At 52.7% G+C, this 25,500-nt stretch overlaps 1 protein-coding gene across 2 annotated transcripts; it reads left to right on the plus strand.

Moving 5' to 3' along the window:
- The first annotated feature begins 69 nt into the window (after positions 1-69).
- Positions 70-24,088, plus strand: BRME1 (break repair meiotic recombinase recruitment factor 1). Of its 2 annotated transcripts, XM_007995497.3 has the most exons (9): positions 70-491; positions 1,464-1,515; positions 10,944-11,118; positions 13,296-13,377; positions 13,629-13,733; positions 15,343-16,617; positions 20,072-20,166; positions 23,035-23,127; positions 23,484-24,088. In XM_007995497.3, exons 2-9 carry the CDS (start codon positions 1,485-1,487, stop codon positions 23,632-23,634), a joined length of 2,007 nt encoding a protein of 668 aa, XP_007993688.3. In that variant the 5' UTR covers positions 70-491; positions 1,464-1,484; the 3' UTR covers positions 23,635-24,088. The 2 variants fall into 2 exon arrangements, with proteins under 2 accessions (XP_007993688.3, XP_072872972.1); XM_073016871.1 differs by lacking the exon at positions 23,035-23,127.
- The last annotated feature ends 1,412 nt before the right edge of the window (positions 24,089-25,500 follow it).

Genomic DNA, 25,500 nt, shown 5'->3' on the forward strand with positions numbered 1-25,500 from the left:
GCAGTGCGCGGGCGCGCATGCGCTTCGCAGGGCGGTGCTCGCTGTCGCGGGCTGCGTGGGCGGTGCTCGCGTCGTGCATGCGCGGGGCGGGGCCTCGCGAGGCGCGGGAAAGAGGCAGAGCGAGCGCAGGTGGGAGGGGCGGCGACCTGTGTGAGGTTCACAGCGTCCCTCAGTCACCGATAGGCTCCGGCTTCACGTGGGCGGAAGGACTCACTGTGAGGACTCACTCTGGAGTTCTCACTTTTCGGTGGTCGACGTAGTGTCAGTGTGAGGCTTGTCACCGGGAGCGGGGTCCATAGCGCCCACCCTCAGGCCTTTCCATCCTTCAGCTCCCGACTCGAGGCCTCCAGGCTTCTGTGAGGGCCAATTTGGCCATTTATTTTTTCCAAAAAGAGTAAACGCTGATAATTCAACCGACTTATTCCCAACGGATCCAGGCAGAGTTCGTTTCTGATAAAGACAGAGGGTCCTCAGCGACTTCTGCGGTCCAGGTCCGTTTTGGCTTGCCTGGCCGCCAAGGCTGGGAGAAACCGGCCTGTGGCAGCTCTTGCCCCTCCAAGGACACAGCTGTCCCCTTTAAAATGGCACGATCTTGGCTCACTGCAACCTCTGCCTCCTGGGTTCAAGCGATCCTCGTGCCACAACCTCCTGAGTAGCTGGGATTACGGGTGTGTGCCACCATGCCTGGCTAATTTTTTTTTTTTTTTTTTTTTTTTTTTTTTTGAGACAGAGCCTTACTCTGTCGCCCAGGCTGGAGTGTAGTGGAGCGATCTCGGCTCACTGCAAGCTCCGCCTCCTGGGTTCAAGGAATTCTCCTGTCTTAGCCGTCCGAGTAGCTGGGATTACAGGTGTGTGCCACCACGCCCAGCTAATTTTTGTACTTTTAGTAGAGACGGACGGGGTTTCACCGTATTGGTCAGGCTGGTCTGGAACTCCTGACCTCAAGTGATCCGCCCACCTCAGCCTCCTAAAGTGCTGAGATTACAGGCGCGAGCCACCGCGCCCAGCCTAATTTTTGTATTTTTAGTAGAGAGGGGGTTTCACCATATTGGCCGGGCTGGTCTCCAAAGGCCCCAGAGGCCCCTGAAGAGTCCTCAAGTGTCCTTGGAAGGGCCCCCAGATACCCCAGTCGGGAGGGAGGGTTCACACAGGCTGTTTCATCCCAGGGACCAGAGTGTAGGTCCCCGGGGCTTCCCGTAAGGATCCCCCAGGTCCCATTTGTCTTTCAGGTCCTGGGCATAAGATCTTTAGTTTGGAGGAGGTTTGAATTCCTACCTGGCCATGGTCCAAAGTAGCTGTGACTCTGTGTCCCACGCTGTGTCCCAATGGGAGCCCTCTGACCCCTGGGGCAGCCACATGGGCTGAGGTGGAGGCGGGGGTAACCTCTGCTCTCAGCGAAAGCCACTGGATATAAACAGAGACAGGGACTGCTTATAATGATGAGAGATTTTGCTTGTTTTCAGATTTCTCAAGGGGAAGATAAAATGACAAAGAGGAAGAAGCTGCGGACCTCAGGTATGTTCATTCAAATGAACACTTCTTGATTTCTACTTCTGCTCGTGGGAAGAATGTGGGCTTGTTTATTGCAGATTTGGCTAACATGACTGCCCTAACCTCCTTAAAAGAAAATAAGGATTGGCCAGGTGCAGTGGCTCATGCCTGTAATCCCAGCAACTTTGGGAGGCCAAGGCGGGCAGATCACAAGGTCAGGAGTTTGAGACCAGCCTGACCAACATGGTGAAACCCCATCTCTACTGAAAATACAAAAATTAGCCAGGTGTTGTGGCACGTGCCTGTAGTCCCACCTACTCGGGAGGCTGAGGCAGGAGAATCGCTTGAACCTGGGAGTCCGATGTTGCAGTGAGCTGAGATGGTGCCAGTGCACTCCAGCCTGGGCAACAGAGCAAGACTCTGTCTCAAAAAAAAAAAAAAAAGAAGAAAAGGATTTAATTCAAATAGAAGGCCGGGTGTGGTGGCTCACACCTGTAATTCCAGCACTTTGGGAGGCCGAGGTGGGCAGATTGCTTGAGTCCAGGAGTTCGAGACCAGCCTGGGCAACATAGTGAGATCCTGTCTCTACAATGTAAAGTAAGGAAACTAGCTGGTTGTGGTGGTGGCAGGCATCTGTAGTCCCAGCTACTCAGGAGGCTGAGGCAGGAAGATCGCTCGAACTGGGAGGTGGAGGTTGCAGAGAGTCAAGATCGCACCACTGCACTCCAGCCTGACTGATAAGAGTGAGGCCCTGTCTCAAAAAAGAAGGAAAGAAAGAAAAATAGAAATAATGGAGAGGGCATACAGGAAAAGTAAAAGTGAAAGTTTTCTGGAGCTTCTGCAAGCCTCTGGTGGGGTCCCACAGCTTAGAGGAGGCCTCCCCAGGCTTCAGGGCAGCGGGACAGCCTCCCTGCAGAACCAGTCCTAGAGATGACCCCTGGAATAATGCTTGATGTACTACAAGGCTACTTGGTATGTGGCTGAGTGTTTTACTCTGGGGCCCAAAACCTGGGTTCATCCCAGTTCTGCTCACTGTGTGGTGGTGGATGATTTCCTCTGTGCCTCAGTTTCCCCTTTTGTAAATTGGGGATAATAAAAGCCACCACCCTTTCTTTTAGAGCAGTGTTTATCAACTAGGTGACAGGAAGGGATTTTGACCCCCAGGGGATAGTTGGCAATGTTTGGAGACTTTTTTGTTTTGGAGACCAAGTCTGACTCTTGTCCAGGCTGGCGTGCAGTGGCGAGATCTTGGCTCACTGCAGCCTCCACCTCCTGGGTTCAAGTGAGTCTGCAGCCTCAGCCTCCTGAGTAGCTGGGACTACAGATGTACACCACCACACCTGCCTAATTTTTGTATTTTTAGTAGGGATAGGGTTTCACAATGTTGGCCAGGCTGGTCTCAAACTCCTGACCTCGGGCGATCTGCCTGCCTCAGCCTTCCAAAGTGCTGGGATTGCAGGTGTGAGCCACTGTGCCCGGCCTAGAGACTTCTTTTGGTTTTCATAACTGGGGAAATGATACTGACATCTAGTGGGTGGAGGCCAGGGATGCTGCTCAAATATCCTACCATGCATAGGATGCCCCCCAACCACAGAGAATGATCCAATCCCAAATGTCCTCCAAGGTGGAGAATCCCTGCCCTTAGAGCTCACATGTGGGTTAGTATCTGTAAAGCACCCAGAACTGACCTAAGGCAGTACACAAATGTAGACTGCTGTTAACAATTCTTCTTCCAGACTTTCGTTTTTTTCATTTTTATTTTATTTATTTATTTATTTATTTATTTTTGATACGGAGTCTTGCTCTGTCACCCAGGCTGGAGTGCAGTGGTGCGATCTTGGCTCATGGCAAGCTCCTCCTCCCGGGTTCACGCCATTCTCCTGCCTCAGTCTCCCAAGTAGCTGGGACTACAGGTGCCCGCCACCACGCCAGGGTAACTTTTTTGTAATTTTAGTAGAGACAGGGTGTCACCGTGTTAGCCAGGATAGTCTCGATCTCCTGACCTCATGATCCGCCCGCCTTGGCCTCCCAACGTGCTGGGGTTGCAGGCGTGAGCCACCACGCTTGGCTCTTCCAGACTTTTTTAAAAAACTTTTATTTTGAAGTAATCTGGGACTTACAGAAAAGTTGCAAAAATAATTCAGAGAGTTCTGGCTACCCTTCCCCAAGCTTTCCCTAATGTTGACATCTAGCTCAGCCATAGGACAATGATCAACTATAGAACAGCATGAAAAACAGGGCAGGACTCTAACCTCAGTACACTACTTCTAGACTTTTTTTTTTCCTTTGAAACGGAGTTTCGCTCTTGTTGCCCAGACTGGAGTGCAGTGGCGCAATCTCGGCTCACTGCAACCTCCGCCTCCCAAGTTCAGGTGATTCTCCTGCCTCAGCCTCCCGAGTAGCTGGGATTACAGGTGTCTGCCAGCACGCCCGGATAATTTTTGTGTTTGTAGTAGAGATGGGGTTTCGCCACGTTGCCCAGGCTGGTCTCAAACTCCTGGCCTCACATGATCTGCCCGCCTCAGCCAAAGTGCTGGGCTTACTGGGGTAAGCCACCATACCCAGCTGTTTTTTTTTTCCTTTTTTTTGAGACAGAGTCTTGCTCTGTCACCCAGGCTGGAGAGCAGTGGCGCAATCAGAGCTCGCTGTAGCCTCGACCTCCCTAGGCTCAGCTGATCCTCCTACCTCAGCCTCCCAAATAGCTGGGACTACAGGTGTGTGCCACCATGCCTGGCTAATTTTTGTATTTTTTGGAAGAGACGAGGCCTCACTATGTTGCCCAGGCTGGTCTTGAACTTCTGGGCTCCAGCAGTCCACCTGCCTTGGCCTCCCAGAGTGCTCAGAATTACAGGTGTGAGCCACCATGCCTGGTCAGACATTTTCTGTATATATACAGATACAGTGTTGAGCTTTGTTTTTTTTTTTGTTTTTTTTTTTTTGGAGACAGAGTCTCATTCTGTCACCCAGGCTGGAGTGCAGCGGCATGATTTTGGTTCACTGCAACCTCTGCCTCCTGGGTTCAAGTGATCCTCATGCCTCAGCCTCCTGAGTATCTGGGATTACAGGCACCCGCCACCATGCCTGGCTAATTTTTGTATTTTTAGTAGAGATGGGGTTTCACCATGTTGGCTAGGCTGCACTCGAACTCCTGACTTCATGTTATCCGCCTGCCTTGGTCTCCCAAAGATTACAGGCATGAGCCACCATGCCTGGCCCAAATAAAGTGCTTTTATTGGAAAATAGATCATCACACTTACTGATCTGCAACCTCCATTTTTCACTTTGCAGTAGATCATGACCATGTTTACTTGTCAGTATACCTATACAATTTCGTCATTTGAAAAGAAAAACACCCCAAAATAGCCAGGCATGGTGGCGTGCACCTGTACTCCAGGCTACTTGGGAGGCCGAGGTGAAAGGATTGCCTGAGACCAGGAGTTAATGACCAGCCTGAGCAACATAATGTTATCCAGTCTCAAAAAATATATATTTTTAATTAACAAGGTGTGGTGGCACACACCTGTAGTCCTGGCTACTTAGGAGATTGAGGCAGGAGGATAGCTTGAGCTGAGGAATTCCAGGCTGCAGTGAGCTGTGACTGCGCCTGCACTCTAGCCTGGGACACAGAACAAAACCCTGTCTCTTAAAAAAAAAAGAAAAGAAAGAAAGATTGTTGGGCACGATGGCTCCTGCCTGTAATCTGAGCACTTTGCGAGGCCAAGGCAGGTGGATCATTTGAGGTTAGGGTTCAAGATCAACCTGGTCAACATAGTGAAACCCCATCTGTACTAAAAATACAAAAATTAGCCGGGCATGGTGGCGTGTATCTGTAATCCCAGCTACTTGGGAGGCTGAGGCATGAGACTTGCTTGAGCCTGGGAGAGCTGAGATTGCGCCACTGCACTCCAGCCTGGGCGACAGAGTGAGACTCTGTCTTTGAAAAAAAAAAAAAAGGAACAAACCAAGTCAGAAAGACAAACTCCAAATATGATGTAGTAGAGTTCCATTTGCCTATCATTTTCTAATGTAAGTTAAATTTCTTCAAAATTTTGAAATGACTTTCTAATTTAGTGGCTGATGAATTTAGGGAATGGTGTTCATGTTTTTCCCCCAAGATATGGGACAGAAGAGGAAATGATCAGCAGATTGAACATGTTTTGTGCAGAGATGAGCAACAGGCTGCTTGGAGGCATCAGAATTTCTCTGACCTTGGAGGGGGAAGCTGGGGACCGCCAGGCCCACCCACAGCAGGTCACTTGGGGCCTCTGTTGGCGGTAGACTCCCCAGCTCAGTGGACCTCAGGGCTGGCCCTGGACAGCCCTTTCTCTGTATACTGGAAGGGTGGAGAGAGGAAGAAGAATCTGGCAGGTGGTGAAAAAGGCCTTTTCCCTCCCAATGTCTTCAGTCTTTGGTGTTGAACACAAGGTTCTGCCTTATTTTTTCTTAAATTAGTCCCATGTGGACAGATCGCCGGAAGGAAAGAGAAGACTCTTCAATGCCCTCGATATTTTTTTGCTTTTTATTCGGTACAAATGGCCGTTTGATCAGCCAAGTGAGCAAGTGTTTGAGAATCTCAAGAAACCAAATAAACAAAGCAGCTATATTTTGTCTTTTCTGGCAGCCCACAAGTTCGTGTTTCTTTTGAGACAGAGCCTTGCTCTGTCACCCAGGCTGGAGTGCAGTTATATAGTCTTGGCTCACTGCATCCTCTGCCTCCAGAGTTCAAGTGATTCTCCTGCCTCAGCCTCCTGATTATCTGGGACTACAGGTGCCCACCACCACGCCTGGCTAATTTTTTGTATTTGTAGTAGAGACAGGATTTCGCCATGTTGGCCAGGCTGGTCTCGAACTCCTGACCTCAAGCAATCCGTCCACCTCACTCTCTCAAAGTGGTGAGATCACAGACATGAGCCACCGTGCCTGGATGGTTAGGAATGTGTTTCTATAGGCAATGTCCATCGGAGCCTTACTTGTGGTGCTGCATCCTTTGAGGTGGGCACCAGAGAGGGCGGGGGAGGACAAGGAGGAGATCAAAGGGTGCAGCGTACTCAGTTCCTGCCCTGGAGATCCTCCAGCTCTAGTCAGGGGACAAAGGAAAATGTTTCTCCCAGGGAGCGCTAAGCAAATACACAGCAGTGGGATAAAGTTCTAAATGGGCACTCCCAAACCGTAACTGACAGAATTACAAGCAATTGGCTGTGCGCCATGGCTTACACCTGCAATCCTAGCACTTTGGGAGGCCAAGGCAGGCAGATCAGTTGAGATCAGGAGTTCGAAACCAACGTGGCCAACATGGTGAAAACCCGTTTCTACTGAAAATAGAAAAAAATTAACCAGGCATGGTGGCTTGTGCCTGTAGTCCCAGCCAATCAGGAGGCTGAGGCAGAAGAATTGCTTGAACCCAGGAGATGGAGGTTGCAGTGAGCTGAGCTTGTGCCACTGCACTCCAGCCTGGTCAACAGAGCGAGAGTCCATCTCAAAAAATAAAAAATAGAAGAAGAAGAATTAGAAGCAATTACAGGAAGATCACTGTGTTTTAGTGGAGGGCAAACAGCTGAGTGAGGACGGAGGCAGACCCTAGCAATTGGCATCGAGGAAAGAGACTCATTCAGTAGCTTTACTTCAGGGTGTGTGAGTGTGTAGTGCAGAGCTGAGGCTGGAAAGAGTCCACCTGGGGTTTGGATAGTGTGTTTTTTTTTTTAATTTTTTAATTTTTTTTGAGACGGAGTTTTACTCTTGTTGCCCAGGCTAGAGTGCAGTGACGTGATATCGGCTCACCACAACCTCCGCCTCGCGGGTTCAAGTGATTCTCCTGCCTCAGCCTCCCAAGTAGCTGAGATAACAGGCATGAGCCACCATGCCTGGCTTATTTTGTATTTTTAGTAGAGATGGGGTTTCTCCATGTTGGTTAGACTGGTCTTGAACTCCCGACCTCAGTTGATCCACCCACCTCGGCCTCCCAAAGTGCTGGGATTACAGGTGTGAGCCACCGCGCCCAGCCCTGGATAGTGTTATTCTTCAGTTTATTTTTTTAGAGCCAGGTTCTAGCTCTGTTGCTGAGGCCAGAATCCAGTGGCACAATCACGGCTCGCTGCAGCCTCAACCTCCAGGGCTCAAGCAATCCTCCTGCCTCAGCCTCCCGAGTAGCTGAGACTACAGGTGCATGCCACCACCCTCAGCTAATTTTTAAATGTTTTTAGAGGTGGGATCTCACTGTGTTACCCAAGTGAGATCCTGGACTCAAGCAATCCTACCCCCTCAGCCTCCTGAGTAGCTGGGACTGCAGGCATGCACCACCACACCTGGCTGTTGGTTTGTCTTTTTGTTGTCTGTGCCTTGGTAGAAATCTGCTACATAGTAGGCATTCAGTAAATGTTCAAGTATTCTTAAGTGTGCTGGTTCTGGAATTGGATGGGGTGCCAGCCTTGGTTCCTTGGCCTCCATGTGCCTCAATGTTTACACCTCGCTGGGAACTTGGGGCCCTTGGGTGTCAATTCTCACATCTTTCCTTTTAATTTAATTTAATTATTAATTTATTTTTTTGAGATGGAGTCTCACTCCCTTTCCCAGGCTGGAGTGCAGTGGCGCCATCTTGGCTCATTGCAACCACAGCGCCCTAGCTACAAGCGATTCTCCTGCCTCAGCCTCCCAAGTAGGTGGGATTACAGGTGCCCACCACCATGCCCAGATAACGTTTATATTTTTAGGAGAGATAGGGTTTTGCCATATTGCCCTTTTTATTTGTTTTAATTTAATTGTCTTTTTTTTTTTTTTTTTTTTGAGACGGAGTCTTGCTCTGTCGCCCAGGCTGGAGTGCAGTGGCCGGATCTCAGCTCACTGCAAGCTCTGCCTCCTGGGTTTATGCCATTCTCCTGCCTCAGCCTCCCGAGTAGCTGGGACTACAGGCGCCCGCAACCTCGCCTGGCTAGTTTTTTGTATTTTTTAGTAGATGGCGTTTCACCGTGTTAGCCAGGATGGTCTCGATCTCCTGACCTCGTGATCCGCCCGTCTTGGCCTCCCAAAGTGCTGGGATTACAGGCTTGAGCCACCGCGCCCAGCCCCTAATTGTCTTTTTGAGACAGGCTCTAGTTCTGTTGCCCAGGCTGGAGTGCAGTGGCGCAGTCTAGACTCACTGCAATCTCTTCCTCCGGGCTCAAGTCATCCTCCCGCTTCAGCCTCTCAAGTACGTGGGACTACAGGCGTGCGCCACCATGTCTGGCTAGTTTTCATGCTTTTTAGACAGTGTTTCGCCATGTTGCCCAGGCTGGTCTTGAACTGCTGAGCTCAAGCAATCCACCTGCCTCGGCTTCCCAAAGTCCTGGGATTACAGGCTGTGAGAAAGGCTGATATTTTAATCATGGACAAAGATAATATTGAATTGCTCAATGTTACTTCTGTAAGGCAGGCATAAGAGCAAGCACCCTGCCTTGAGCTTTTATCTTAACACACACAAGTTCTTAGGACAGCATCTGGTGTGGAACTCACTAGAGTCAACCCTTATCATTTGTGCACTGAATACATGATTAGGTGGGGCCAGGTTTGGGGAAGTCTTACAAGCCAGCCACTATTGAAAGCTTCGATGTAAGTGAGTTTTCTTAATTCAAAAAATAGATGCTGGCCAGGCAAAGTGGTTCATGGCTGTAATTCCAGCACTTTGGGAGGCTGAGACAGAGGTCGCGAACTCTGAGTGCCAGAGTTCGCGACTAGCCTGGGGCAACATAGTGAGACCCTGTGTCTATAAAACAAAAACAAAAAAAGACTTAGCCAGGCATGGTGGCACACACCTGTTTTCCCAGCTACTCAAGGGGCCTGAGGCGGGAGGATGGCTTGAGCCCAGGAGGTGAAGACTGCAGTGATCCACAGTTGTACCACTTCACTCCAGCCTGGGAGACAAAGCCAGATCCTGTCTCAAAAAAAAGAAAATATGTATATATATAGTATATATAATACATAAATACATATATATAAATATGTATGTATAAATATATATGTATAAATATATATATTTACATATTTGGCTGAGGCTGAATCCTGAGGTGGCATGGCCTGGCTTTAGATCACATGGAACAACCTGGCAATATAGTGGGATATATAATATATACTGTATATATTTAATAAATATATAATATACATCATATGTAAATATATAAGTACATAATTTTATAATATATTGATATATTAGAAATATATAATTTAATATATATTTATAATTATAAATATGTAATATGTAAACATAATATATTTTATATGTATGTATATGTTAAATATGAATCCATATGTATTCTTATATATAATATATAATACATATTAATTTTTTTTTTGAGACAATCTCACTCTGTCACCCAGGACCCAGGCTGGAGTGCAGTAGTGCAATCTCAGCTCACTGCAACTTCTGCCTCCCGGGTTCAAGTGATTCTCCTGCCTCAGCCTCCCAAGTGGCTGGGACTATAGGTGGGTGCCACCATGCCTGGCTAATTTTTGTATTTTCAGTAGAGATAGGGTTTTGCCTTGTTGGCCAGGCTGGTCTTGAACTCCTGACCTTAGGTGATCCACTCGCCTCAGCCTCCCAAAGTGCTGGGATTATAGGCATGAGCCACCGTGCTATGTATACAAAGATGTCAGTAAGCATCTTTAGCCTCTTAAATGCCGGAAGAAGACACATCGCAATTGCTTTCAGTGATGGGGAAGTTAGTGCAGAAATGCAAGGGCCCAGGACGTGGCCAAAGCATCACCTCTTCAGCACCTGCTGACCGTGAGTCCCAGTTTTCCCAGGATGGCTATTTCACAGATGTCTCAGCACACTAGAGTAGTACATAATTTAGTCTTGTCTGCACTTGGTGGTGTGCATTTATCCAATCATGTCCTAAGTATTTACTGAGCACCAACAGTGTACAGGATGCTCTTACAGGCACTTGGGACCCCGCAGAAAGTGAGATGGATTCGGCCCCTTCTCGCGTGCAGCCTAGTTGTAGTGGGGGAGACGGGAGATGACCCAGGACATTGATACTTGCAGAAAAGCTGAGAAGGGAAGAAGTCAGGCTCACGAAAGGGGATGTTTGGTAGAGAAGACAGGAATGACCCCTCTGCAGAGTTGTTTGAGCTGGGACCCACTACACACCCCTTACCACTTCCCCAGAGAGAGAGTCGGCCAGGCCAGGTTCTTCTGTGTGATCTGGAGCCAGGCCAGGCCACCTCCTGATTCAGCCTCAGCTCCGGCCAGTCCATAGGTAAAAAGCCTTTGAATCTCATGGCCACATAAGCTTATAAGTCCCACCTTTGATAGGGGTTCCAGTCCATCTCTCGCTCACCAGGTGAGCATCAGAGCGGGGGTTTCATGCCCTTGGAACGAGCCTGCTTTCTTTCAAGACGGCAGTGGCCTTGCTGTGTTCAGTTGTCAGCCATGGCAGTGGCTGTATCCCCCACCGCTTCATCTTCCTGTATCTCTAAAACAGGAGACGGAGTCTGTCCTGCAAAACCCCTAAAGACCCCAAGGCTAGGAGACTCTGATGGGGACCCCCAGAGTTCCATGTTGGGCTGTTTACATCACCCTGAGGAGCCAGAGAGTAAACTGGAACCTGTTCCCTCTACACAGCAGCACGGGGAGGAACCAGGAAAGGCGGTCTGCAGGTAGGTGGCTCTGAGCAATCCGGCAGGTCTCCCCACTGACATTCCACATAGCACAGCAGCTCAGCAGACAGCAGTGCTTTGGAAAGTAGACCCACAACCTATCCAGTGCTGTGACCCACTCCTTCCCAGAGCTCAGGGCCATCGGATCTTACTTCTCGTAGCTTTCCTCGCTGGTAAGAAGGGTTGATGTTTTGGCCAGGCATGGTGGCTAATGCCTGTAATCCCAGCACTTTGGGAGGCCTAGCGGGGAGGATCACTTGAGGTCACGAGTTTAAGACCAGCCTGGCCAACATTGCAAAACCCTGTCTCTACTAAAAGTACAAAAATTAGCCAGGTGTGGTGACACACCTGTAATCCCAGATACTCGGGAGGCTGAAGCAGGAGAATCGACTGAAACCAGGAGGCAGAGGTTGCAGTGAGCAGAGATCATGCCACTACACTCTAGCTTGGGCAACAGAGCGAGACTCCATCTAAAAAATAAAAGAAAAAAAAGAAGTTTTAACTATGGATAAAGATAACGTTGAATTTTTCAAGGTTATAGAACTCATATTCTATAACTCATATTCTGTCTGCTGGTCAAACCCATCCGTCTTCCACATTCCTCCTCCTTAATCAAGAAGGGAACAAAGGAATTGTTGTTATGTGAGCTAATGACCAATAAAAAAGAAAAGCAATCAGGGCTGGGCGCAGTGGCTCATGCCTGTAATCCCAGCACTTTGGGGGGCCGAGGCAAGAGGATTGCTTGAACCCAGGAGTTCGAGAGGAGCCTGTGTAACATAATGAGGATGACCCCATATCTACAAGAAATAAAATAATTAGCCAAAACAAAATGATATATATATCCTTATGGATGTGTGTATGTATTTGAGACAGGGTCTTGCTCTGTCACCTAGGCTGGAGTGCAGTGGTACAATCTCGGCTCACTGCAACCTCCACCTCCTGGATTCAAGCGATTCTCCTGCCTCAGCCTCCCAAGTAGCTGGGATGAAAGGCGCCCGCCACCACACTCAGCTAATTTTTGTATTTTTACTAGAGATGGGGTTTCACCATGTTGGCCAGGCTGGTCTTGAGCTCCTGACTTAAGGTGATCTGCCTGCCTCGGCCTCCCAAAGTGCTGGGATTACAGGTGTGAACCACCGCGCCTGGCCCTTATTTATTTAAATATAACCCTAAGTTTCACTTGTTTTTAAAGACACTATGTTTCTTGCATCTACAATTTCCTTTCCCTGGAATGTGTCTTGTGAGAGCTGGAGTGTCCGTCCAAATGAGAATATCCCTATTCCCAGTTCAGAAGGCAGTTCCTGGCATTATAAGTGTGACAAAGTCACCTGTTGAGGCAGTGTATTCTCCAAGTGGGACTCTGCACCCTCCTTGCCCGTTAAATGTTCTCAGGTCACTGCTTCTCCATCCCCATCCCACTCTTTTAAAGCAGGTTTTCCAGGGCCTTCCATCTAGCAGACTTTTTTTTTTTTTTTTTTTTGAGACAGGGTCTTGCTCTGTCACCCAGGCTGGAGTACAGTGATGTGATCATAGCTCATTGCAGCCTGAACTCCCCTGGCTCAGATGATCCTCCCATCTCAGCCTCCCAAGTAGCTGGGACCACAGGCACACATCACCTTGTCCAGCTAATTTTTAAATTTTTTGTAGAAACAGGGTCTCACTATGTTGCTTAGGCTGGTCTCAAACTCCTGGGCATCCACCCACCTCAGCCTCCCACAGTGCTGGGATTAAAGGCATGAGCCACCGTGCCCAGCCTAGGAGACTCTTAGCACTGGTTTCCTCTTGGATTTTGTTTTGCATTTGTCTCAATATGTGAGTGACAACCTAGGAGGATTTCAGATCCCCCTCAGTTTGTTTGTTTGTTTTGACACAGAGCCTTGTTTTGTCGCCTAGGCTGGGGTGCAGTAGCACGATCTTGGCTCACTGCAACCACCACCTCCCAAATTCAAGCCATTCTGCCTCAGCCTCCCGAGTAGCTGGGATTACAGGCATGTGCCACCACATCCGGCTAATTTTTGTATTTTTAGTAGAGATAGGGTTTCACCATGTTCCCCAGGTTGGTCTCGAACTCCTGGCCTCAGTGATCTGCCCACCTCAGCCGCCCAAAGTGTTGAGATTACAGGCGTGAGCCACAGTACCCGGGCAGATCTCCCTCAGTTTTATCTTTTCCTACACAGCTCCCCAGATGAGGAAACAGGAGCTCCCTGCCGGCTCCTCCGTCAACCAGAGAAGGAGCCAGCTCCCCTTCCTCCTTCCCAGGTGAGCCTGTCCTGTGGCCTCGTGGATGTAGAAGCATCGCTGCCTCCCTTAAAGTTCCAGCTCTGTGTCTCCCTTCATTGTCACCAGTTGCTCACTCATGGTCTACAGGGGCTGGAGGGAAGATGCCCAAAGGGCAAGGGTGGAGTTCTCTCAAGGCTACAAGAAAGGAGCAGGTTTGGGTTTCCTTTTTTCCTGAGACCTCCTTCCTCCCTTATCTTTACTGCTGCTTTGTTCTTGTATCCGGTTTACAGAACTCAGTTGGGAGGTTTGTTCCCCAGTTTGCAAAATCCAGGAAGACAGTGGCAAGAAAAGGAGAGACAAAGGATGAGGACCTCAGGAGTGGGGCCTTTAGCCTGGTAAGGCTCTAAAATCAGCCAGGCTGAGCCCAGCGCACGTGCGGCCTCCTGGTCCAGCCTCGGTAGTCCCATTTCACCCTGGAGTTCTTTGGCAATGGTGAGGCCTGCACCTCCCTTCCACCCGCCATTTTCAGTACATTTTGCTATGGGTATATGTTGAATAGGCAGCAATTCTTTTTTTTTTTTTTTTTCCTTTTTTTTCTTGAGACAGAGTTTTACTCTTGTCACCCAGGCTGGAGTGCAGTGGCACCATCTTGGCTCACTGCAACCTCCGCCCCACCGGGTTCAAGCAATTCTCCCGCCTCAGCCTCCCGAGTAGCTGGGATAACAGGCGCCTGCCACCACGCCCAGTTAATTTTTGTATTTTTAGTAGAGATGGGGTTTCATCGTGTTGGCCAGCCTGGTCTTGAACTCCTGACCTCAGGTGATCTGCCCGCCTCAGCTGCCCAAAGTGCTGAGATTACAGGCGTGAGCCACCATGCCTGGCCTTACCACAATTTTTTAAAAAACAAAAAACAGTACAGAGTGAAGTTCTGGTGTTCTCTGTTCTAGCTTCCCCGAGTGGTAACACCGTGCATAACTATAGTCCATCATCAAAACTAGGCAATTGGCCAGGTGCGGTGGCTCATGCCTGTGATCCCAACACTTTGGGAGACTTCCCTTGACCAGCCTGAGCAACATAGGAAGACTCTATCTCTACAATAATTTTTTTTTCTTTTGTTTTTGAGATGGAGTCTTGCTTATCACCCAGGCTGGAGTGCAATGGTGCGATCTTGGCTCACTGCAGCCTCCGCCTCCTGGATTCAAGTGATTCTCCTGCCTCGCCCTCCCCAGTAGCTGGGACTACAGGTGCACACCACCACACCTGGCTTATTTTTGTAGTTTTATTAGACATGGGGTTTCACCCTGTTGGCCAGGCTGGTCTCGAACTCCTGACTTCAAATGATCCACCTGTCTGGACCTCTCAAAGTGCTGGGATTACAGGCATGAGCCACTGCGTCCAGCCTACAATAATTGTTTTAAAACTTGGTCAGGTGCAGTGGCTCCCACCTGTAATCCCAGCACTTTGGGAGGCCAAGGCAGGAGGATCACTTGAGCCCAGGCATTCAAGACCAGCCTGGGCAACATGGCTGAGTCTTTGAACAGGGCGGTCACAACTATTAGATTGATGCAAAAGTAAGTGCGGATTTGCCATTAATTTTTTTGTGAGTGTGAGACAGAGACTCTGTCACCCAGGCTGGAGTGCAGCCCTATCTTGGCTCACTGCAACCTCCGCCTCCTGGGTTCAAACGATTCTCCTGCCTCAGCCTTCTGAGTAGCTGGGACTACAGTCACCTGCCACCATGCCTGGCTAATTTTTGTATTTGTTTAGTAGAGATGGGGTTTCACCATTTTGGCCAGGCTGATTTTGAACTCCTAACCTCAAGTGATACGCCCACCTCGGCCTCCCAAAGTGCTGGGATTACAGGCGTGAGCCACTGCCCCGGCCAGTGTTTGCCATTAAAAGTAATGACAAAACCCGCAATTACTTTTACACCAACCTAATAGAAAACTCTTTGGAGAACGTGGTTATCAAAGGCCCTGGGGCTGAGTCTTTTTCTGTCCACAGGAAACACTCCCAGAGTCTAGCGCCCAGAGTCCAGGATGCCAGCCATTAGTGGAGATCCTGGGGCTCCCCCTCCAGGAGGCCATGGAGACGAGGGACCCAACGCAGGCAGACAGTGCCCACCCTGAGCAGAGCGGCCAGAGCCCTGTGCAGGCTGTGCCCAGCAGTGGAGATTCTCAGCCTGATGACCCTCCAGACAGGGGGACAGGGTCGTCATCCTCACAGAAGGCCAGCCAAGACCACCTGTCAGAACAAGGAGCTGAAGACAGCAGGCCTGAGACAGACAGGGTTCCAGGTGATCATGGCCAAAAGGAACACTTACCAAGCAGTGATTCTGAAGGGGAGAAGCCAGACAGAGGAGCCCCCAAGGAGGGAGGGGCCCAAAGGACAACAGGGGCTGGCCTGCCTGGAGGGCCTCAGGAGGAGGGAAACGGTATCCCCTGTACCCCAGCATCAGCTCCTACCTTGGGCCCTGCTCTGGGACTGTGCCCTGCCTTTTGGTGCCTGGAACCCGGGTCTGTGGCCCAGGGCTTCCCTGACCCCCAGCAGACCCTCAGCAGGTTGGGCAGGGAAGGGGAAGGGACTCATAGCAGCCTGGGATGCTCCTCCCTCGGGATGGTTATCATTGCAGACCTGAGCAGAGACCCTGCTGAGCTGGAAGAGAGGGCTCTGGAAGTGGCTGGGCCCGATGGGCAGGCCAGTGCCATGTCACCTGCCTCTCCCAAGAGGAAGGCCGCTGATGGAGGCTACAGGAGGGCCCTGCCAGGCTGCACCCCACTCAGTGGGGAAACCGCAGGAGAAACGGGGGAGGCAGGGCAGGATGACAAGCCCCCTGGCGATGTCCCAGTGGGCCCGACAGCCTCCCTGACTCTGGCACCCGGGAGTGGAAAGTCCATGATGGGCACTGGAGATTCCGACCATGCAGCCATGGACACGGGTCCATGTGTCGATCAAAAGCAGGAGCCAGGCCCTACTCCAGAGGCAGCCGAGTCAGGTGGCCAGGACCTCAAACAAGACCTTGAGGGGCTCCGTGTGTCCCCGCAAGCTTCTGTTCTGCCAGAACACAGAGAAGCAGCAGACAGCCCTCTCCAGGAGCCTGGGGCCCAGCAGGGCATTCCAGACACCACCTCAGACCTGGCAGGGCAGCAAGACCACCTGCCTCATCCTGCGGACCAGGCCGCCTGGGCAGACTCTTCAGCTGTGGAACTCGACTTCCTGCTGGACAGCCAGATACAGGATGCCCTGGACGCTTCTGACTTCGAAACCCCGCCTGAGCAGGTAAGAGCTGCCCCGAGTGACAGACATACCTGCCCAGGGCAGGCACCTAACCTCCACAAGCCCTCTCCTCACATGGCACAGCGGTGGAGGGGGAGCTGGGGCTCAGGGCGTACCATTTACACAGCCAACGACTCTAGGAGTCCGAGTTGCAGCTCTATTGGATGTGGAGTCGGTGGTTTTCCAGAAAATATAGACCTGCCTTTCGGTGGTTGTCTACATATCCAGGGATGGTTACACACAGCTGCTTTCTCAGCCGGGCCTCCCACATTGAACTGGAGTCCCTAGGAGTGCCAGCCCCTGGCAGCTTCTGCTTCAGTGCCTGACCCTGGCTGTGGGGTCCCGGGGCATGTATTTAGGGCGGTGGACACAGTGGGGTGATGGAGAGAAGCTGGGCCTGGGGAGGGGGCTTCAGTCCCAAGCTGCAAAAGAGCCTTTGCCCATCTCCTTAGGGTCCTCTGGGGGTCCTGATATGATTCTTTCCCAAACATACATAAGTCATTTTGTTTTTCTGCCGGAACTTGTAAGGGCTTTGCCTCCTTCAGGGATCTGCCTGCCCCACCGGCTGCCCAGATGTGGCCTCCTCTGGCTCCAGAGCTGGTGCCAGCTGTTGGCGTTCGTTCTCCTGTCTGGGCAGGTGGCAGCCTTGCTTCAGCCCTGCCCCCCAGGGGAAGAGTGACCTCCCCAGCTGTTGGCACACCTGAGCCTGGGCTGAGGGCGTCACAGTCACACCCTGGGAGGTAGGCGGTTCTCTGTCCACACACTGGGTGTAGCAGCGAAGACTCTGGAAGAGTTCACGCACCTGTCGGAGGTGAGGCAGGCGGGAGAGGAGGAGGCGAGGATGGCACCCAGGTCATGCCCCAGCTGCTGCATCCTGGAACACAGAGCCAAATTTGCTTTTCAAATGTCAGCCTCTGTTTCTTTGCTGTCCCTGTGTTGAGATGTAAAAAAAAAAAAAAAAAAATTCATGGCCAGGCACAGTGGCTCCCACCTGTAATCCCAGCACTGGGAGACCGAGGCAGGAGAATCACCCGACGTCAGGAGTTCAGGACCAGCGTGGCCAACATGGTGAAGCCCCATCTCTACCAAAATACAAAAATTAGCAGGGCATTGTGGCATGTGCCTCTAATCCCAGCTACTCTGGAGGCTGAGGCAGAAGAATCGCTTGAACCCAGGAGTCGGAGGTTGCAGTGAGCCAAGATCACGCCACTGCACTCTAGCCTGGGTGACAGAGCAAGACTCTGTCTCAAAAAAGAAAAAATTGGCCGGGCGCGGTGGCTCAAGCCTGTAATCCCAGCACTTTGGGAGGCCGAGACGGGTGGATCACGAGGTCAGGAGATCAAGACCATCCTGGCTCACACGGTGAAACCCCGTCTCTACTAAAAAAAAAATACAAAAAAACTAACCGGGCGAGGTGGCGGGCGCCTGTAGTCCCAGCTACTGGGGAGGCTGAGGCACGAGAATGGCGTGAACCCAGGAGGCGGAGCTTGCAGTGAGTTGAGATCCGACCACCGCACTCCAGCCTGGGCAACAGAGCGAGACTCCGTCTCAAAAAAAAAAAAAAAGAAAAGAAAATTAGCCAGGCGTGGGGATGCATGGCTGCAATCCCAGCTACTTGGGAGGCTGAGGCAGGAGAATCACTTGAGCCCGGGAGGTTGAGGTTGCAGTGAGCCGAGATTACGCTACTGCACTCCAGCGTGGGTGCCGGAGACCCTGTCTCAAAAAAAAAAAAAAAATTGGTGAGTCACAGTGCAGTTCAGTGGTAGAGGCTGAACACGAGTGTGTGGGAAAGGCAGGAGTTCTGTTGCTGGGCGCAGCTGAAATTTTATGAGAGCCTCATGCCTTGCAAAATGCAAATCCCTCACTTAAGAGCCGCCTCCATTGCCTCCAGTCTGTGTTCTCGTGGGTGGTGGCTTGGAGAGAAGGCTGGGAAATGGTTAAGGTGTTTGGGGCCAGGTGCACCTAAGTGGCATCCAGCAGGTGAAGCCCCTAACCCTCCTAAATGGGCTGCCAAACTGCGAGCTTGGAAAAAGACCCTGAAATCCAGACTCCAGGGGACCCAGACGGACAGCTGGCTGGTCAGACCTGACCAGCACCGGCAGCCTTTCCCCTGCCAGAGGAGGAGGCACCGCCCTGACAGCACTGCCAAGGCCTGGGCGTGTTTGGTTTTGACATGAGGCGTTCCCTAGCAAGTCAAGGCGACCCAGGCAAGGAACACATTCCCGTGGGAAGGTTCCGGGTGGCTCCTGGCAGGAAGGCCAAGGCCCATGTCTCCCGGCATGGGCAGGGGCACAGGGAATAGCAAAGATGGATTGAGAGGGCCGTCTCAGCACCTCGTCCTGACCTCACCATGGTCACGCACTGTGCTAGAGGAGGAGACTCAGAGGTGACACAGCAGAGACAGAGCTTTCAAACCTCAAACCAAGGTCTCGTCATGGGAGGGTTTGGTGTTACTTTCTCATAGCTCCTTTGTGCTCACTCTTGGACCGATAGAGCTCCTGCAATCTGCATATGGAGTCGTTTAATTTAAATTTTAGAGACAGGGCCTTGCTCTGTTGCCCAGACTGGAGTGCAGTGGCACAATCACAGCTTACTGCAGCCTCAACCTCCCAGGCTCAAGCAGTTGATCCTCCTGCCTCAGCCTCCCGAGTAGCTGGGACCACAGGTGCGTGCCACCATGCCTGGCTAATTTTGGGGTTTTTGTTTGTTTGTTTGTAGAGACAGGGTTTTGCCATGTTGCCCAGGCTGGTCTGGAACACTTGGCCTCAAACGATCCTCCCACCTCATTTTCCCAAAGTGCTGGGATTACAGGCGTGCCCAGCCTGGCTCATTGCCTCTTTTCTGAGGGACATCGTAAGTCACCACTTTATAATGGAGCTTGACATTTTCCATGGAAATTAAACCACCATTGATACTTAGAAGCTTAAGCGCCTTGGAGTTACAAGGCTTTCCCCTATATTCACTGGGAGTTTTCCCCTCGTGTTAAATTTGCAAACTCCTTTCCTAACAGGATGTGTGTGGCTCATTCAGCCAAGGTAGATGACTCCACTTCACTGCAGTTGCTACCCCTTGGCGTTTTCTCTGTACCCGTAAAGATAGTGAGGGGCATGCAGGAGACTGCAGCGGTGTCGGGGCCAAAGATCATGGCACAGGGGCACCCCCACTGCCCAGATCAGCCTGTGGGAGGCCCAGGCCTAGGAGCGGACACCAGGGTTGGCTGTGGCCTTTCTCTTTCCAAGGGGAAAGGATGGGTGCAGCCCAGGCTGGTAGCCCTGGGTCTACCCATCGTGGAGTTCCTCACCGTTACTGCTCTGCCTCTGCAGGAGTCCTAGCCGGCCCCAGTGTGACCTACTGTGGCCGCAGTGAAGCCAAAGGCGTCAGCGTGACTTCTGGGTCCCCTGTGCAGAGCTTGCTCGACTTGGGCCCCGGGCACTCACACCTTGTGTTCTCTTTCCAGTTCTTTCCTTCCGGGAACAAGCCGGGCCCTTGCTGGCCGGGCCCCAGCCCACGTGCCAATGGAGACCCTGTTGCAGTGGCCAAGGCCCAGCCGAGGTAGGTGTGGGGTGGGTGAGAAGCAGCTCCAGGACCCTCACCAATTTTACCAAGGAGGGTGACAGACGGAGGGGACCCCAGTTCTCCCTCCCTGGGCCTCGACTTCCGCAGTCCATCAGGGGAGCTGAGCCCTGTCTTTCAAACTGTACACGTTCCCTTGCTCCCTGAAAGCAGAGATTGGGCGACAGTGACCAGTGATCGGCACCCAACCCAGTGTCTCCCTAGGAGCCCTGAGACAGTGCCCCCGGCTCTGTGGGCTCTTTCTCTCTGGGAAGAGGGGCCAAAGCTTCCTCCTGAGTCCCTGAGAAGGGGAAGGGACCCAGACAGGGCTCAGAACTGTTGGCTGAGACCATCTTGGAGCCGTTCCTAGCTCTGGCACCAGGCGGGCACTCAAGTGAGTCTAACCTGCCCTCACCCTCTCCCCTCCCTACTTGGCTCTTGCCCTAGGCGAACCACCTCCTCCCTCACACAGGCCACCAGTTAGCCGTCCTCCAGGCTGCTGTGTGTGGGGAGGGCACCCCCTCCCCCGCACCATGCCCGTGGTCCCCGTAGTCTGTCCCCTCCTCCCGTGCCCTCCCGCAACCCTCCTCGAAGCCAGGGCTGGGCGGCTGCCCTCTCTGTTACATGGCACTTGAACCTGCCTCTCTGCAGAGGCAGCAGTTTATCAATTATTTATGGCCAAGTTTCTGTTTCTGTCTGGTGGGGGTGGAGGAGGGTTTGGGACTCAGCTCCTGGCTGTGTAAGGCCCCCACACCCTCCTCCTCCTTCTCCTCCCCTAGCAGAGGGCAGCTCTGTCCCCGCCTCCTGCCCTCACTCCCTGTGACTTGTACCTGCCATGCCACTGGCCACCTCCCCTATCCACACACACAACCTGCACGTGGACCACAGGCAGTTCATCAGAGTGGCCTGCTGTGGTTTGAGTGAAGAGCCAGGAGGGTTCACATCTGAATCTCTGACGTCCCAGGGCCAATGCAGCTCCCCTCCCCGCTGCCTTGGATGTCTAGAAGCTCCCAGAGGGCCTGGGGTCTGGCTTGAGGCTAAATGACACACACAAGAAGCTAAGGCCCAGGGGCTGCCAGTCACCTCAGGGTGACCAAGGCAGGAGCAGCAGGACAGCAGTTTCCATAGTGACAACCCCGGAGGTGCTACCAAGCCTGGGGCATGGACGGGTTTAGGGCGAGTGGCCCCCACTTACCTGCCTGGCCCCCTGTACTGCCCATGTCTGAGAGTGGCACCTGTTCTGTGGCGGGGGTGGGGTTCTGTGGCTCCTTGGATCTTCTGTGATTTTTTTTTTTTTTTTTTTTTGGAGACATGGTCTTACTCCCATCACCCAGGCTGGAGTGCAGTGGTGCAACCTCAGCTCACTGCAGCCTAGATCTCCTGGGCTTACGTGATTCTCCCACTTCAGCCCCCTAAGTAGCTGGGACTATGGTTACCCACCACCACACCCAGCTAATTTTGTATATTTTTTTTAGAGACGGGATTTTGCCATGTTGCCCAGGCTGGTCTCGAACTCCTGGACTCAAGTGATCCACCCGCCTCAGCCTCGCAAAGTGGTGGGATTACAGGCATGAGCCACCGTGCCTGGCAGGATCTTTTTTAGATAAGAGTCTTGCTCTGTTGCCTAGGCTGGTGTGCAGGATCATAGCTTACTGTAGCCTCCATCTCCCGGGCTCAAGTGATCCTCCCACTTCATCCTCCTGAGTAGCTGGGACTACAGGCATGCACCACGCCTGGCTAATTTTGTATTATTTGTAGAGATGGGGGTCTCACTACGTTGCCAAGGCTGGTCTTGAACTCCTGGGTTCAAGCCATCCTCCCGCCTTGACCTCCCAAATCTTACATAGATATGAATGCCATCTGGGCCGGCTTTTCTTCTTTTTTTTTTTTTTTCTTTTTTTTGAGACAGAGTCTCACTCTGTCACCCAGGCTGGAGTGCAGTGGCCGGATCTCGGCTCTCGGCTCACTGCAAGCTCCGCCTCCTGGGTTCACACCTTTCTCCTGCCTCAGCCTCCTGAGTAGCTGGGACTACAGGCACCCGCCACCACGCTCAGCTAATTTTTTGTATTTTTAGTACAGACAGGGTTTCACCGTGTTAGCCAGGATGGTCTCCATCTCCTGACCTTATGATCCGCCCACCTCGGCCTCCCAAAGTGCTGGGATTACAGGCGTGAGTCACCGCGCCCGACAGGGCTGCCTTTTCTAGCACTGCCCTGGGTGCTGGGGAGACAGTGTGGGACAAAACACAGAGTTGACTGCTAGTGGGGGATTCGGGGTGTGGGGACATGAGAGACAGCAGATTAGATCATCAGATGGCAGAGTGTTGGGGAAAAAAAGGCAGCGGAGAAGGGGTTAAAATGTCAGGGGTGATCAGGGAAGCCACCACCCACCATCAGGAGGAGACATTTGGGAAAGAATGTTCCAGAATCCTGAGAGGTGCTCCAGGAATGGCCAGGAGTCTAGTGTGGCTACAGCAAGCGGGAGGGGAGAAGTGGGAGACGAGGGGAAGGCACAGGGAAAGCAGGTGGTGCACAGCTGCAGGAGGAGAGGGCTTGCCTCTGAGCCAGGTTTCCAAGTTCACAGCCCCCGGTACCTGTGGGGGTCAAACCGCAGGGGCAGGAGCTGGGGAGGCAGTGGCAGCAGCGTCCTGAGAGGGCAGGGGAGGGTAAGGGAGAAGTGGTTGAGTTCTGGGCCTGCTGGGCAGTGGAGCCAGCTGGGTTGGCCATCAGGGTTCTGTTGTGAACAGAGGAGGACAGGCTGGACACCCGGAAAAGATGGCGCGAAGCCCGGCGGAAGCCCCTCCCACTGGAGAGCTTCTGGTCGTCCGGTGAGGTCGGGCCACTCTCAATTTCCTTCCCTGCTGGCCAGGACCTTCGTGGGGATCCAGGCCTCTGAGGCCTCCAGGATGGAGGACGCCACCAACATCGTGCGTGGCCTCATCGTTGAGCTCTCTAACCTGAAGTACGGGCTGGGCTCGGACTCACAGGGCATGGGGCCTGTGGGAGGCCGGTGGGGACTCAGAGGAGCAGGGAGGGACTGAAGTGTGAAGCCCCTGGGTGGGCAGCAAGGGTCAGGCACCCCACTGCTGCTGGGCCCTCACCGTGCCCCCCTCCCTAGTCCTTTGCAGAACACAGGCTCTGAAGAAAGGCTGGAACAGGCCCAGCCTGTGCTGCAACAGGCCCTTTCTGGTTATGTGCACGTGTGTGAGCCGTGTGTGTGCATCTGAGTCATTGGTGACCGTGTGGCTGTGAGGCGCGGCCTCCTCTGTCACCTGGTGACCACTGAGCCCCACACGTGTGCCTGTGTTTCCCCCGCAGCCGGCTGATCATGGGCACCCACCGGGACCTGGAAGCCTTCAAGCGCCTCAACTACCGGAAGACAAAGCCGGGAGGCAAAGCCCCCCTGCCTTACCTTTCCAAGCGGCCTGGGAATGTCCCTCGAGGGGACCCACCCTGGAAGGAACTGTAGGCCACTTTGAGGTCTGTGTTTCCTTTGCCACCCAGCCCCCATGCCTGCGGACCTCCTCCAAGATGCTCCAGGGGGTCCTAGTGGACCCTACAAACCTCCCTTCAGTTGCCGGGAAGTTGGTCTTCCATGGACAACACAAAGGAGGCCCCAAGGTCCTGGCCTCACCTGGCCAGATCAAGGTCAGTAGCCTCCCTTGGCTTCAGAGAAGGAAACTGCGTCTCCTGCAGCCCCAGTGGCTTCAGGCGGGCCTGGGCTCCAGGAAGCCGGCCACCTCCAAGCAGGGCCCATCCTGTTTGCAAATTTTAGGCTCCTGAGCCAAGTATGGAAGGTTCAAAATTTGTTTCTTTCCTGGAGGAGAAGAGAGCTCCCTTTGTTTTCTTTCTCCCTATTTCCATTTTATTTCTTCCGGGAAGACCCGTAATAAATGATTCTGTAGAGGTCCCGTGACCTGCTGTTTGGGGCTGAGGCTTCAGTTCCTTCACCTTCCGCCCACAGACCTCTCTACCCACTTCCTCCTCCTCGCCCTCTACGAGTTTACACCTCAGCTTCCCTGGGAAAGCAAGAGGGGTGCGAATCTCCAGGGGTGGGTGACTGTGTGCCCGCTTATGTATGCAGGCTCTTGAGCACACACACGGTTCGTAGAAGCCTAAGAGACGCCCTGGGAGATCACCCAGCTGCAGGGTGAGTCCAGTGCTCAGGTGGCCTGGCCCATCCTCCAGGAAAGCTGCCTGCGGGCCCCAGCCAGGAAGGAGGCTATCCCAGGAGGTTGTTACGGATGCAAACATGGCTGAAGTCGTGGCATGTGGCACTTTTCATCCCACGCAAGCCTCTCAACAGCCAGATGACAGTCCTGTTAGCAGCCACGGGGGCTGCTGTCATCCCATTTACAGAAAACAATGCCTCTATGAAATCTGTCACTGAAAGGCTGACTGGACCTTCGATGTCAGGAAGCACTCTGTGACTCCTGCACCCCAGCTCCCACGGCTCAGGCGGGGTCCTCCTCCCACCCTGCAATCTTATACCCCGGAGACCTGATGCAGGAGGGGAGGAAAGAGCAGGGCGGGTTCACACTCAGGTGAGCCCCCGGTGCACCAGGACATGCCCTGATGTGAGCCCAGTTCCCTGGGTCTCCAGCCCCAGCGGCTCTGCCCTAGGAAACCCTAACTCCATTCCCAGACCCTGGGAGCTGCTGGTATCCTTCTATTTTCTTTCTCCTCCTCCCCACTTCCCCCTCCACGACCCAGCTGTCTGCAAGGACCCACCGCCATCCCCAGGGCCTCTGGTTCCAGTTTAAATTGGAAAGCCAAGGGCAGAGGGGCCAACAACGCTCGATTCCTCGCCACCAGACCACAGGCCTCAGGGCTGGTTTGTGGACCGGGGGTAGGAGTGTGGACTGCACAATGGGTGTGCTGGCTTCCTGAGCACTGCCACCTGTCGCCTCAACAGGACAAGATCTGGAGGTGGAGGAGGCAGGCAGGGGCGTGGGGATTCCCCCACATGCATTCCCCCCACCCTGCCAGAACGGCCCCATTTTTCTGCTCCTGCCCAAGCCCACCTAGGCTACCATCCCTACCCAATCCCCCAGGACATGGTCCCATTCCCTGCCCCCTAAATGTCCCTCCCTTGCTCTAAACTGCCTGGCTTGTCACTGGGGCATCCATGGTGACACAACCATTCACCTTCCTTAGTGAGGAGGATGTGGGGGGCTCCATCTAGTTGTCCGTCAATTTCTTCCTCAAATGAAGCCCCCATCTCCAGTACGGAGCTGGGGGTGGGATGGGAGGAGTCCACCCATCTTGCATGTCAGTGCAGGGGGTGACTGAAAGACCAAATGTCCACAGAAAGGGTCTCAAGATGTCCATCTGG

The sequence above is a fragment of the Chlorocebus sabaeus genome, chromosome 6, assembly GCF_047675955.1.
Source record: "Chlorocebus sabaeus isolate Y175 chromosome 6, mChlSab1.0.hap1, whole genome shotgun sequence".
NCBI lineage: Eukaryota > Metazoa > Chordata > Mammalia > Primates > Cercopithecidae > Chlorocebus > Chlorocebus sabaeus.

What these genes read in the sequence shown, in the direction of transcription:
- BRME1 (XM_007995497.3), top strand. Translation starts at nt 1,485, where the DNA reads ATGACAAAGAGGAAGAAGCTGCGGACCTCAG. An exon ending in GAAGAAGCTGCGGACCTCAG is followed by an intron (nt 1,516 to 10,943) that starts GTATGTTCATTC and finishes TCTCTAAAACAG; the next exon opens with GAGACGGAGTCTGTCCTGCA. An exon ending in GTTGAGCTCTCTAACCTGAA is followed by an intron (nt 23,128 to 23,483) that starts GTACGGGCTGGG and finishes TTTCCCCCGCAG; the next exon opens with CCGGCTGATCATGGGCACCC.